Genomic DNA, 14177 nt, shown 5'->3' on the forward strand with positions numbered 1-14177 from the left:
AGTCATCCCAGCCTCGCAACAGGTTACTGGCCTGATAAAGACTGTGCTCATCACTCGTGACAAAACTCCCTTTGTAATGAAAGTCAGTGAGCAGTGGCATCACCGTCTGCAATGAAGTCACAGGTGTGGAACAATTGCATACTTCACACACACAAACAGAGGGTGGGGTGGGTGGAGGAATTCAGCCAGAGCCCCTAGTCCTAATCACTAACCAACTATCTCTGTTAGAAAAGATCGGGTAGGTTATAAAATCTTCCGATGCTCACCGTCATCTTTTCCCCTTCATTCACCAGCATCCTCTGGCTACACAGCATGCAGTCACCAGGCATTTCAAGCCACTATAGTAAAGAAAGCAGGTGACCTGATATGTGTGAAAGGAAGCTCACTTAAATATTTTGACACAGTAAAAAGCAGACACTTCCTGGTTTTTCATAGCTGCAACCATTCGCTCCTTCTTGCTTTCTGGTCTATGTGCCAGTTGCTTTTCCACATACCTGTAATCTCTCGCTCTGCAATCCTGCCTTTAGCTATATGCAACAGAAAGGATTTTCTTAGATGGTTTTTATCTCCAATATCACCAAGGAAACAGTGAGTCATTGGGATCTACTTGGAGCCCAACTGGTGTCTACGTGGGAACCAAGGACCCAAATGCACGTAAAAGATCCACAATTTGAAGAACGGGGAGTTCCCTCAGTTTCTTGGACAACATTCATCACTCAACAAACACCAGTACAATCAGTTAACTGGTCATTAATTTCTTGTTTGGTGGATCTTGCTGTGTTTGTTTACATAATTACATAACTTCATTTCAAAAGTAATTAATTGCCTGTAAAGTGCTTAGAAATACCTCAAAGTTATGAAAAGCATTTATTTCATATTTGCCCCCTGCCTGGATCCTGTTATCTAATGCTGAGCATCACCAGACAGCAAAACACAATGTTGGGTAATGTCCACTCAGGAAGTAACATCAGCTACTATGTTGAAATGCCAGTGACAACCCTGCTCGCATTCTTTTAATATATTAATGTTGTCATGCCCAAAGTTACAGCCTTCACATCATCCAATGGCAAAAAAACTTACTCAATTCTGGGCCATTTTTGACAGAACTGAGCAAAGCCCTACACGTAAAGACAATAGATGGGGAATGGTATTCTTTTGAAACCAGAGATGAATATCACCAAGTCTTTGACTGCAGCTATCTGGTCTGAGTATTTCAGAAAGTCAAACATGAGCAACTTCCACGACTGATGCAGTAAGGTGGGCAACAAAAGGTTTGCAAATCCTCCTTCTTGCAAGTAACAGATTGACTGTTAGTTGGTCTGTATGTTCTGGAACATAGAAAATAGGAGTAGGAGTAGGCCATTCAGCCCTTCGAGCCTGCTCCGCCATTCATGATGATCATGGCTGATCATCCAACTCAGTAACCTGTTCCCGCTTTCACCCCATACGCTTTGATCCCTTTAGACCCAAGAGTTATATCTAACTCCTTCTTGAAAACATACAATGTTTTGGCCTCAACTGCTTTCTGTGGTAGCAAATTCCACAGGCTCACCACTCTCTGGGTGAAGAAATTTCTCCTCATCTCAGTCCTGAAAGGTTTACCCCGTAACCTTAGACTATGACCCCTGGTTCTGGACTCCCCCACCATTGGGAACATCCTTCCTGCATCTACCCTGTCAAGTCCTGTTAGAATTTTATAGGTTTCTATGAGAAACCCCCATCACTCTTCTGAACTCCAGTGAACATAATCCTAACCGACTCAATCTCTCCTCATACGTCAATCCCGCCATCCCAGGAATCAGTCTGGTAAACCTTCGCTGCACTCCCTCTATAGCAAGAACATCCTTCCTCAGATAAGGAGAGCAAAACTGCACACAATATTCCAGGTGTGGCCTCACCAAGGCCCTGTATAATTGCAGCAAGACATCCCTGCTTCTGTACTCGAATCCTCTCGCTATGAAGGCCAACATACCATTTGCCTTTTTTATTTTTATAGAGGTACAGCACTGAAACAGGCCCTTCGGCCCACCAAGTCTGTGCCGACCAACAACCACCCATTTGTACTAATCCTACATTAACCCATATTCCCTACCACATCCCGACCATTCTCCTACCACCTACCTACACTAGAGGCAATTTACAATGGCCAATTTATCTATCAACCTGCAAGTCTTTGGCTGTGGGAGGAAACCGGAGCACCCGGCAGAAACCCACACGATCACGGAGAACTTGCACACTTTGCACAGGCAGTACCAGAACTGAACCCGGGTCGCTGGAGCTGCGAGGCTGCAGTGCTAACCACTGCGCCGCCCTTTTTTACCGCCTGTTGCACCTACATGCTTACCTTCAGCGACTGGTGTACGAGAACACCCAGGTCTCGCTGCATAGTCCCCTCTTTCAGTTTATAGCCGTTCAGATAATAATCTGCCTTCCTGTTTTTGCTACCAAAGTGGATAACCTCACATTTATCCACATTATACTGCATCTGCCATGCATTTGCCCACTCACTCAACTTGTCCAAGAAGATCACAGGAGAGATACATGTGAGAAGCCATTCAGTTCATCTTTGTTCTTCATCATAGATTGCACTCTACTCCACAGTACATCCTTCCCTCCCCATCATATGTCTTGAATGAAGTTCTAAAGCTTTATTCTTCACTAGCCCTACCTGAAAATGCACCCCAAATGCTGATCATTCTTTCTGTGATGAAATTCTTCCTGACAACCGTCCTCAACATTCCTTTCAAGAGTTTTTACCCAAGCCCACTTGTTTTGGAAGCCTGGCAAAATTTTGAATATTGCTCCCAATTAACCTCTATCTTGGCTTCCTATCTTGTATCCTTCTAAAAAGAATCCTCTCAGTTGCCACCTGTTAATGCTGGAGATACAGTTTTTCCAGTCTTCCCACATGTACAGTTCAAAAAAAATTACAACTTTTAATCCAGCACCAGATTTTAAGGCTAAAAACACAATCATGGAAAATGAAAGAGCCATTCATTCTTTCAATGGACTGTTCACAATTTGCTCAATTATGCCCTTTGACCAACCCGATTCTGGAGCAGAGGGCTATGAATTGATTTGTTAGGGAACTGCAAGAAAATTCACAATAACCAACTATACAGTCAATGCTATGAAACCCTGACCTATTGCTTTCCACAATGTTTCCACTGTCTAGCGACACAAGCTTTCATGTGATACTTGACCCTCTCAATCTGCATTTAACCTTTAGAACCTTCAATCCTGTCCTTAACCAGGTGTTTATACAACTCTCGTCAAAGGAATGAATGATCACAGAATCAAGTGACAGTCTGTTCCACACAGCCACTGACTGACGTGGCAGTGGAAGAAATTACACGATCCCCAGTCTGACATGAGCTTTATTCATTTTACAATCATATCTCTATCAGTTATGTCATTCAACATCTTAGACCTGGATCACATCTCTCAATCATCTCTTTCCCAATCAACAGAATTTTAGTTCTGGTCTCTCTGAAGTTAGAGCTTGAATTCCCAGAATTACACCTTCCTGAATCACCTAAGCCTTTTTTTTGACTTAAAATAAAGCCATCTTCAGATGCATCACAGGACCTAAACAGGCTTACTAAACAACAGTTCAATATTAACTTGACTTTCTGGCCAATTATGGAAAGAATGGGCTTCGATGGGCACTTAAATAGTGTGTACTGGAGGGAACTAACTATATTTGAGGAAGCTGATGAATTATGTACAAAGAGCTTATACTGAAAGAGGCTACATTTTACCATAGGGGGAACAAATATGTTGAGGCAATAAATAGGAACAGTAATGAGGATTAATTTAAACTAGATGTGCAGAGGGTGACTCTAGTGACTACAGATGAACAAAGTTCAAAGTAAATATTGGAATATCGGGAATTTGTGACCAGACAGGGCAACGGGCAAAACTCATCAGAATATCAGTATTTTGTAAGGACCAAAATAGCTGATTTGTTAGTATTTGTACAAGTCTAAATCTTACTTTAAATATAACTCCTATATAGATGTGCATTGATAGTGGGCTGCAAGATATTTTTGAGTTTAGACTAAAGGATCTGTAGCTTTCAGATTTCCAGCATTTAAAAAAAAATCAGTCATGTTTACTATCCTCTGCAGCAGTTACACAGAAATTACAGCACAAAGGCCATTCGACCCAACTGGCCTCCGCCAACCCTACTTCATCTCACCCGATCAGCATAATCTTCTATTCCTTTCTCCCTCGTGTACTTATCTAGCTCTCCCTGAAATACATCTGAGGTGAATAGCATAATCAGTACTTGTGGTAGCAAGTTCCACACTCTAATCAAGCAATGCCCTGAACATATCTGACAATTGTAAATCTGAGTCGTGCCTGCTCCATTCCTCAAGGATACTAATATAAATTTCATTCTGGTACTCTATAGACATGAGAAAGTTTGAGTTTGTCAGTTGGTAGCATTCTCACCTCTGAGTCACAAGGTTCTGGGCTCAAATCCCACTCCTGGACTTGAGCATAAAAATCAAGGCTCCAATGCAGTACTGTCTGAGGTGCCGTCTTTCAGGTGAAATGTTAAACCGAGGTCCCACCTGCTTGCTCAGCTGGATGTAAAAGATCCCATGGCACTATTTTGAAAAGCAGGGAGTTAGCCATGTTGTCCTGGCCAATATTTATCCCTCGATCAACATCATTAAAAAACAGATTATCTGGCCATTATCACATTGCTGTTTCTGGGAATTTGCTGTACGCATACTAATTGCCCTTGACAACTGAGTGGCTTGCTAGGGCATTTAAGAGTCAATCACATTGCTGTGGGCCAGGAGTCACATGTCAGCCAGACCAGGTAAGGATGGCAGATTTCCTTCCCTAAAAGGACATTAACATCAGTAAACCATATGGGTCTTTATGACAATCGATGATAGTTTCATGGCACTATTACTGAGACTAGCTTTCAATTCCAGATTTTTTATAAAATAATTGAAATTAATTTAATTTAAATTCAAGAAGCTGCCGTGGTGGGATTTGAACCTGTGGCCCCAGGGCATTGACCTGGGCCTCTGGATTACTAATTCAGTGACCTTACCACTATGACATCATCACCCCCAAGTTAACCTAAATCAATATTTTTTTTACAATCTTTGTTTGTGCTGTAACAAATTAACACATCTGGCATTTCCTGCTTTCCTTCCCCCTCCCCAATCAATTCCACATACTAGTGTGTAAAATTCAGTTATGTTACCTGTTGTTCATTAACAATTCTAAATTAGACCAGATGCTTCCTGGAACAACCCTTCCCTCAACACACTAACAATCCAGGGGTTTAAAATGAGAGCTTTTGATCACTGCCACTATCGATTCAGATAGTAGGATCATTGTGGGGTGGCCCATTTTGTCGATTTTTCGAGTGATCGCCACCTTCCCTCCCCACCCCAAAAAAGGACAAGCCCAAGACCCAGAACCGTGGTTGTGTGGACAGCCTTCGGGCTGGGACTCATGTGGGATACCATGAAAGCCAGGTGACCATTTGAAGTGAAATGGCCCCTATTATAAAGCTACCATGAAAACTTGTCGTGAAAGTTAGGAGAGATAACACGGAGATTTTTTTTTAAAGGAAGCATAAAGTGTCACACAAAAAATTCCAAAATAAATACGTTTTAACAATTTGGGGACTGAATTTGAATAGAATGGTTCATCGGAGAGGCTACATTCACCTGCTCACTCAGGTGTCAACTCCAGCCTGAGACGCTCACCTGGGTGGCTGCCTCCCCCCAGGTGCGCTTCACTCCCTCACGAACCCGGCATCTCCCAGCCAGCCAGAGCCACAGAGACAGCCTACCCTCCCCCCACAATCTCTCCCCACTCCTACTCAACAGCCTTTACCTGAAGGACTCGCCTTCGGATGATTTCCCTCACCCCTCCTGACCGACGCGCTCAGAACTTTCTCCGGGCTGCCGTCGACTGTTCGGGTTTGTTCGGCTTTTTCCGGAAACCCCACCCCTCCCCTTTTCAAACATCAATTACCTCATCGCTATCGTTACTGACGGTTAGGAACAGCCCGCCTCGCGCAACCTGCCGCTCGGGGAGGAGGGAGGGGAGGGGCGGGGCTTTGCCCCGCCACGCCACGCGTGCGCGGTGGCAGCTGCCCCGCTTCGCTTTCGCTTGACGCCCACCCCCGGCAGACGCTCCGCACACGTGATGCTAGCGCACGACAACAACCGGCCGGCTTTGCGGCCAGCGCGCATGCGCCAGGCTTGAAACGGGCCGCCCATGGTGCTTTGCGTGCTTTGAGCGGTGTGCGGGAGAGTGGAAGAAAATGGCGGAGGACGGGAACATTAAGAAAAGGTACAAGTCCATGCTTCGGGTTAAGGAGCGGCGTGGTCCAGCCTGTTGTTTTTTGTTCCGAGTTCATGCTGTTTACTGATTGCCAGTACGGCCTTTGCTGCGCTGATCGGGAGCATCCTGTAACAAAACTAAGGCCGCAAGTTGTTAGTTGATGCCTCAGGTCCCCCCACTCCCCCGTCCAGAGACTTGAGCACAACATTCAGGCTGACACCAGTACGGTACTGAGAGGGTGTTGCAGTGTCGAGTAGAGAAGGCGGAGGAGGGACATGATTGAGGTATACAAAATTGTGAGGGGCATTGATAGATTAGATAGGAAAAAACTTTTTCCATTAGCGGAGAGGTCAATCAATAACCAGGGGCATAGATTTAAGGTAAGGGATAGGAGGTTTAGATGGGATTTGAGGAAATGTTTTTTCACTGGGAGGGTGGTTGGAATCTGGAACACACTGCCTGAAGAGGTGGTAGAGGCAGGAACCCTCACAACATTTAAGAAGTATTTAGATGAGCACTTGAAATGCCATTGCATACAAGGCTGCAGGCCAAGTGCTGGAAAATGGGATTAGAATAGTAAGGTGCTTGATGGCTGGCACAGACGCGATGGGCCTGTTTGTGTGCTGTATAACTCTATGTCGGAGGTGCTGTCTTTCAGATGAGATATTAAACTGAGGCCCCTCTCAGGTGGGTATAAAAGATCCCACGGCCACTATTGGGTTCTTAGTGTCCTGATGAACTTTCTTCCCTGAAGTAATGTTGCCGACTGGTCATTTATATTGGTTGGGATCTCACTGTGCTTAGATTGGTGGATGTTTCTACGTAATAATGGAAGCTGCACTTCAAAAAAAAGAGACTTGCTAAGTGGCCTCTTTCTGTACCTTAAACATTCTATGATTATATCGTGCCTTTCGTAACCACCAGATGTCTCTCAGTGCTTTACAGCCAATGAAATACTTTTGCAATATATCCACTGTTGTTCCCAAAGAAGAAGATATCCACTGTTGTAATACAGGAAACGAGGCAGTCAGTATGTGCACAGCAAGCTCCTGCACACAGTAATGTGATGTCCAGATTATTTGTTTTTGTGATGTTGATTAATAGATAAATATTGTCCAGCACACTAGGGATAACTCCCCTGCTCTCTTTCGAAATTGTGTCATGGGATCGTTACATCGACCCGAGGATGCAGCTAGGGGCCTTGGTTTAATGCCTCGTTCGAAAGACAACACCTCCGACAGTGCAGTACTCCCCCAATATTGCACTGGAGTGTCAGCCTTGATTTTTTTTTAAATCAAGCCCTGCAGTGGGACTTGACCCAGAACCTTGTGATTCAGAGGCGAGACTGCCCCCAGCTGAGCCACTGCTGACACTTAAAAGTGCTTCAGTGGTTCCAAATGTTTTGAAACCTGAAGATTTTAAATATCAAATTTTTAAAAATGCAAATTGCCTCCTTTTGTGCTGTAACCATCACCTCATTCCGTGACAATATGAAAGGCACAATTCAGCATAGCGGTGCCTGATCAGACCCCTTTCCTATCCTGAGTGGCGTGAAACAGGGCTGTGTTCTCACACCTACACTGTTTGGGATCTTCTTCTCCCTGCTGCTCTCTCATGCGTTCAAGTCTTCAGAAGAACGGATTTTCCTCCACACGATCAGATGGCAGGTTGTTCAACCTTGCCCGTCTTAGAGCGAAGACCAAAGTACGGAAGGTCCTCATCACGGAACTCCTCTTTGCTGACGAGGCTGCATTAACATCCCACACAGAAGAGTGTCTGCAGAGACTCATCGACAGGATTGCAGCTGCCTGCAACGAATTTGGTCTAACCATCAGCCTCAAGAAAACGAACATCATGGGACAGTATGTCAGAAATGCTCCATCCATCAATATTGGCGACCACGCTCTGGAAGTGGTTCAAGAGTTCACCTACCTAGGCTCAACTATCACCAGTAACTTGTCTCTCGATGCGGAAATCAACAAGCGAATGGAAAAGGTGTCTGCTGCTATGTCCAGACTGGCCAAGAGGGTGTGGGAAAATGGCACACTGACACGGAACACAAAAGTCTGAATGTTTCAAGCCTGTGTTCTTAGTACCTTGCTCTACGGCAGCGAGGCCTGGACGATGTATGTCAGCCAAGAGCGACATTTCAACTCATTCCATCTTTGCTGCCTCCGTAGAATTCTTGGCATCAGGTGGCAGGACCGTATTTCCAACACAGAAGTCCTTGAGGCGGCCAACATCCCCAGCATATACACCCTACTGAGCCAGCGGCGCTTGAGATGGCTTGGCCATGTGAGCTGCATGGAAGATGCATGGGGCGGCACAGTGGCGCAGTGGTTAGCACCGCAGCCTCACAGCTCCAGGGACCCGGGTTCGATTCTGGGTACTGCCTGTGCGGAGTTTGCAAGTTCTCCCTGTGTCTGCGTGGGTTTCCTCCGGGTGCTCCGGTTTCTTCCCACACGCCAAAGACTTGCAGGTTGATAGGTTAATTGGCCATTACAAATTGCCCCTAGTATAGGTAGGTGGTAGGGAAATATATAGGGGCAGGTGGGGATGTGGTAGGTATACGGGATTAGTGTAGGATTAGTATAAATGGGTGGTTGATGGTCGGCACAGACTCGGTGGGCCGAAGGGCCTGTTTCAGTGCTGTATCACTAAAACTAAAAAACTAAAACTAAGATGGCAGGATCCCCATGGATGCATTGTACAGCGAGCTTGTCACTGGTATCAGACCCACCGGCATTCCATGTCTCCTTTTTAAAGATGTCTGAAAACGCAACATGAGGTCCTGTGACATTGACCACAAGTCGTGGGAGTCAGTTGCCAGTGATCGCCAGAGCTGGCGGACAGCCATAAAGGCAGGGCTAAAGAGTGGTGAGTTGAAGAGACTTAGCAGTTGGCAGAAAAAAAGACAGCGCAAGGAGAGAGCCAACTGTGTAACAGCCCTGACAACCAATTTTATCTGCAGCGCCTGTGGAAGAGTCTGTCACTCCAGAATTGGCCTTTATAGCCACTCCAGGCGCTGCTCCACAAACCATTGACCACCTCTAGGTGCTTACCCATTGGCCTCCATGTCTCGAGAGACAAAGAAGATTCTGTGATAATGAAATGTGTGTTTTCTCAAACATATGGGTCAGGATGAGGGTAGTGCAGTGGATATTATTGTGGTTTTAGTCCTGAACTTTTTTTTGTACTTTCACTGCTGGTGAAAATTCATCAATTTAGAAGTAAGTGGGGATAAAAACAGAAAATGTTAGAAATACTCAGCATCTGTGGAGAGAAAAACAGTGTTGACATTCCAAGTCTGTGACCTTTCATCAGAAATGGGAAAAGTTAGAAATGTAATGGGTTTTGAGCAAGTGAAGGGGGGAGGGTGGGAAGAAGAACAAAAGGGAAAGGTCTGTGTTAGTATGGAGGGTAGGAGAGATTAAATTACAAGGTTTCATGGTGCAAGGCCAAAGGGAGTGGTAATTGGACCAGGAGGTGTGAATGGAAGCATCCTGAATAGCTCCAAAAGCAGAGGAAATAAGAGAAACAAACCAGCAAAAAAAAAAGTAACAAAATGGTGAAGAGAATAGGATCTAAAATTGTTGAACTCTGTGTTGAGTCCAGAACACTGTACAGTGCCCAGTTGAAAGATGAGATGCTGTTCCCCGTTTGCATTGAGCTTCATTGGAACACTGCAGCAGACCAAGGACAGAAAGGTTGGAGTGGGAGCAATTTGCAGAAGTAAAATGACAGGCAACTGGAAGCTGGGGACCACTCTTGCGGACTGAACGGAGATGCTCCGCAAAGTGGTCACCCAGACTGCATTTGGTTTTCCCAATGTAGAGGAGACCGCATTGTGAGCAGCAAATACTGTATACTAAATTGAAAGAAGTACATGTAAATTGAGATGTCTGGTGGTCGTGAAAAGCACTATATAAATACAAGTCTTTTTAAATTCTGATAGCTTTGTTATACTTTAAATTGGGGTGGGGGGTATGATGAATAATGTCTTTGTGTATCTGTTCTCAAACACTTGGTACAATGATACAAATCCTCTTCCTTTTATTTTTAAATGAAGTAAGTTAACTTTTTCATATATTGGTAGAACCAGCAGAGTGCTCTCTGAACCTGGTTTTACTTGTTGGTGTTGATGCTATCAAGGTTCAGCAAAGTGTAATGGTGACTGAAATTTTCATACCATATCTATCTGAATAACCAAAAAGTACAATTAACTATTTATTCCTTTCCCAACATACTGAAACATGTTCAGTTATATATGCTAGGGTGATACTACCAGTAGAAGTGGGAATAATAGGTGGTAAAATTAAGTGTACAGACAGAACTGCAGTGAAGAGAAGAGGGTCAGGATTCATCCTGTGTGGATTCCAGGGATGTCTCAAGAAATTCAACCAGTAGTGGGAAAGATGAGCACAGATTTAGGAAACAGGAAGGATATATTTGCCATACAGTCCCTCGAACCTGCTCTGCTATTCGGTTAGATCATGGCTGATCTGCACCTCAACTCCACTTACCCACCTTTGCTGCAACATGTATCGAAGGAAATTTTTTTTTTTAGTGATACAGCACTGAAACAGGCCCTTCGGCCCACCGAGTCTGTGCCGACCATCAACCACCCATTTATACTAATCCTACACTAATTCCATATTCCTACCACAGCCCCACCTGTCCCTATATAGGGGCAATTTATAATGGCCAATTTACCTATCAACCTGCAAGTCTTTGGCATGTGGGAGGAAACCGGAGCACCCGGAGGAAACCCACGCAGACACAGGGAGAACTTGCAAACTCCACACAGGCAGTACCCAGAATTGAACCCGGGTCGCTGGAGCTGTGAGGCTGCGGTGCTAACCACTGCGCCACTGTGCAGCCCATCTATACCTGCCTTAGATGGAATGCAATGACAGTTCACCAGACTGGTTCCTATGAGGAAAGATTGAGTAGTTTCAGCTTATATTCCCTAGAGTTTGGAAGAATCAGAAGTGATCTCAATGAAATGTAAAATTCTAAAGGGGTTTGACAAGGTAGATGCTGAGAGCTTATTTCCCCCAGCTGGGGAGCAAGGGGTCAGAATCTCAGAATAAAGGGTCGGCCGTTTAGGACTGAGATGAGACATTTCTGCACTTAAAGGGTTGTGGATCTTTGGAATTCTCTAACCCAGAGGGTTGTGGAGGCCTAGTCATTGAGTATATCCAAGACAGAGATTGAATGATTTTTTGGGGTATTAACGGATGTGGGGATTGGCTGGGAAAGTTGACGAGGTTGTAGATCAGCCATGATTTTATTGAATGTTGGAGCACTCTCAAAGGGCCAAATAGCCTACTCCTGCTCCAATTTCTTCCGTTCAAGGACTTTGAAGAGGAAAAGGAAGTTGAATATAGCACAATTGTTTTCAATGACAAAAGGTTTCTTTTGTAATGGAGGGATGGGGAGGTGCGTGGAGGTATCAGTTCTGAAAGGGGAGGAGACAGTACCTGAAGAGAGGGAACTGTTTACAATGTATTTTTATCAGCATGTATAGCAGCCCATGAAAACTAATTTGCAGTGAACATGAAATAGATAGGGTTGGAATTGCAGAGACAACATTAAACTGTATTGGCTTCATGCAATTTCTCTTATACCTGTAATGGGTTCATATCCGTACGCTATACATGTAGAAGCAACACTACTTATTGTATCATTCAGGTTAATTAGTAGCACTTCCGCCTCAGAAGGTTGTGGGCAATGTTCCCTGTAGGCTGCATAGCTACCAGAAAGTTCCCATGCAGGCTGTGCACAAGTCAGCCCCTTTAAGTTATTGCGTGTGCGCAGCCATGCAAAAAATTTAAAAGGGCCATGCACTTAAATAAATCACCCACGCACTCTTTTTATAAAAAAAAAAATTAGAGGGGATGTTGGTTGTGGGTTTAAATCCCATGCAAGATACTTGAGCACATAATCTAGGCTGCCAAGACTTTAGGAAAGTTGCACTGTTGGACATGTCTTCTTTAAGATGATATGTTAAATTGAGGCTCCATCTGCCCTCTCGTGGACGTAAAAGATCCCACAGCACTATTCAGAGTTCTCCCTAGTGTCCTGGTCAATATTTATCCATCGACCAGCATTACACTAACAGATTATCTAGTCATTTATTTCGTTGCTGTTCGTGGGACCTTGCTGTGCGCAAATTGGTTGCTGCATTTCCTGCATTACAATGGTGACTACACTTTAAACCTAATTGGCTGTAAAGCACTTTCAGACATCCTGTGGTTGCAAAAGGTGCTATGTAAATGCAAGCTCTTTCGTTCTTTCTTGAAGTGATATGTGTGAGGCGGATTGTATCGAGCTTGCTTTTGGGAAATGTTAACTGATTTTTGTTTTCTTGGAATGTATTTGCTGAAAACCCTGTCTCTACATCTGAGACTCTATTTATGGACTGTTTGTGTTCTGTTGTTAACCAGACTCCGGAGTTCCAATCAAAATACACCACTACCAGATCAGGTCAGTCATGTATTCTTAAACACAAAGATTCACCAAATATTTTTTTTAAAATCTGAAGTGATAACACTTCTCCATCCTTTGCTCCCAATGTTTGCTTCAGATACTGGGTCAGGGGTAAACCTGAAGAATTGACTCAAATGGTATGGAAAGATCAGGGAGAGAGACAAAAAGAGGGAATGTTGCCTCCTCCAATGGCTCAACAAGTTTTTCCAAACAATAGCTGAGCCTCGCAGAGTAGAACAATCCCAGGTTTAATGTTTTCTCCTGTCTGAGTTCGCTTATCTTAGTCGACCAGTGCTACGACTGGCTTCAGTGTCCTTAGTTCCCCTCCAAGCCACACACCATCCTGACTTGGAACTATATTGCCATTCCTTCACTGTCGCTTGGTCAAAATCTTGGAACTCCCTTCCTAACAGCACAGTTGGTGTACCTACACCCCAAGGACTGAGCTGTTCAAGAAGGCAGCTCACCACCACCTTCTCGAGGGCAATTAGGCATGGGCAAAAAATACTGGCCTAGCCAGCTACGCCACGTCCCATGAACAATTTATTTTTAAAAAAAGGCTAGGGGTAAAATCCTCCTTCTGTGATGCCTGCTGGAAAATAAGTAAGGAAAGTGTGTGTGTTATAAATCACACATACCATAAGATCTGGTTCAACAGTGATACCTTCTCTTTGCCCTGCCCTACACAATCCAGTTTCAAGATTCAACTGCATCTGTGTGTAGTTTTTTGCATACCACTTTAATATGGGAGCATTATGTTACACTCATTTTTCAAACTCAGAGATCTATCTTTTATTTTCATTTGGTATGTTTCCCCGTTATAACTTTTTAAAACTTAGATCTTATCTGAATTTTTGATACAAGTGCGTAAAATGGCAGCACAATAGAGTCATAGCACAAACGGACGCCATTCAACCCATCGAGTTCATGCTGGCTCTCTGTAGAGGAGTCCAGTCAGTCCAATTGCCCCACTCTATCCCCATAGCCCTGCATGTCTATTTCCCCCAAGTGCCCATTCTATTTCCTTTTGAAGTTATTAATTGCCTCTGCTTCCAACACTCGCAGGCAGCGAGTTCCAGGTCATTACCACTCGCTGCGTAAAAAAAGATCTTTCTCACATCGCCCCTCATCTTTTGCCCAAAATGTAAAATCTGTGTCACCTAATCCTTGTACAATCAGTTAATGGGAACAGCTTTTCTTTGTCTACCTTATCTAAACCTATCATAATCTTGTGCGACTATATCAAATCTCCCTTCAATCTCCTTTGCTCCAAGGAGAACAACCCCAACTTCTCCAACCTAATCTTGTCGCTGAATTCTCTCATCCCTGGAACCTATCTGGTAAATCTTTGCACCCTTTCA

At 44.2% G+C, this 14177-nt stretch overlaps 2 protein-coding genes across 12 annotated transcripts in view; one reads left to right on the forward strand and one right to left on the reverse strand.

The window, feature by feature from the left end:
• The window catches only part of mvb12a (multivesicular body subunit 12A), a 37708-nt gene extending 31588 nt beyond the window's left edge, over window positions 1–6120 (reverse strand). Inside the window, exons 1-3 of one of the 11 annotated variants that reach the window (XM_068020895.1) lie at window positions 6013–6120; window positions 4459–4616; window positions 267–338 (exon numbers count right to left, since the gene is read on the reverse strand). In XM_068020895.1, coding sequence (XP_067876996.1) covers window positions 267–329 — 63 coding nt within the window. In that variant the 5' untranslated portion in view covers window positions 330–338; window positions 4459–4616; window positions 6013–6120. The other 10 variants (XM_068020896.1, XM_068020893.1, XM_068020894.1 and 7 more) reach the window with 10 other exon arrangements.
• An 81-nt stretch (window positions 6121–6201) lies between these two features.
• The window catches only part of LOC137355595 (Kinetochore-associated protein DSN1 homolog), a 41685-nt gene continuing 33709 nt past the window's right edge, over window positions 6202–14177 (forward strand). Inside the window, exons 1-2 of the mRNA XM_068020892.1 lie at window positions 6202–6333; window positions 12774–12813. Coding sequence (XP_067876993.1) covers window positions 6305–6333; window positions 12774–12813 — 69 coding nt within the window. The 5' untranslated portion in view covers window positions 6202–6304. The remainder of the gene's footprint in view (window positions 6334–12773; window positions 12814–14177) is intronic.

The sequence above is a fragment of the Heterodontus francisci genome, chromosome 43, assembly GCF_036365525.1.
Source record: "Heterodontus francisci isolate sHetFra1 chromosome 43, sHetFra1.hap1, whole genome shotgun sequence".
Classification (NCBI taxonomy): domain Eukaryota; kingdom Metazoa; phylum Chordata; class Chondrichthyes; order Heterodontiformes; family Heterodontidae; genus Heterodontus; species Heterodontus francisci.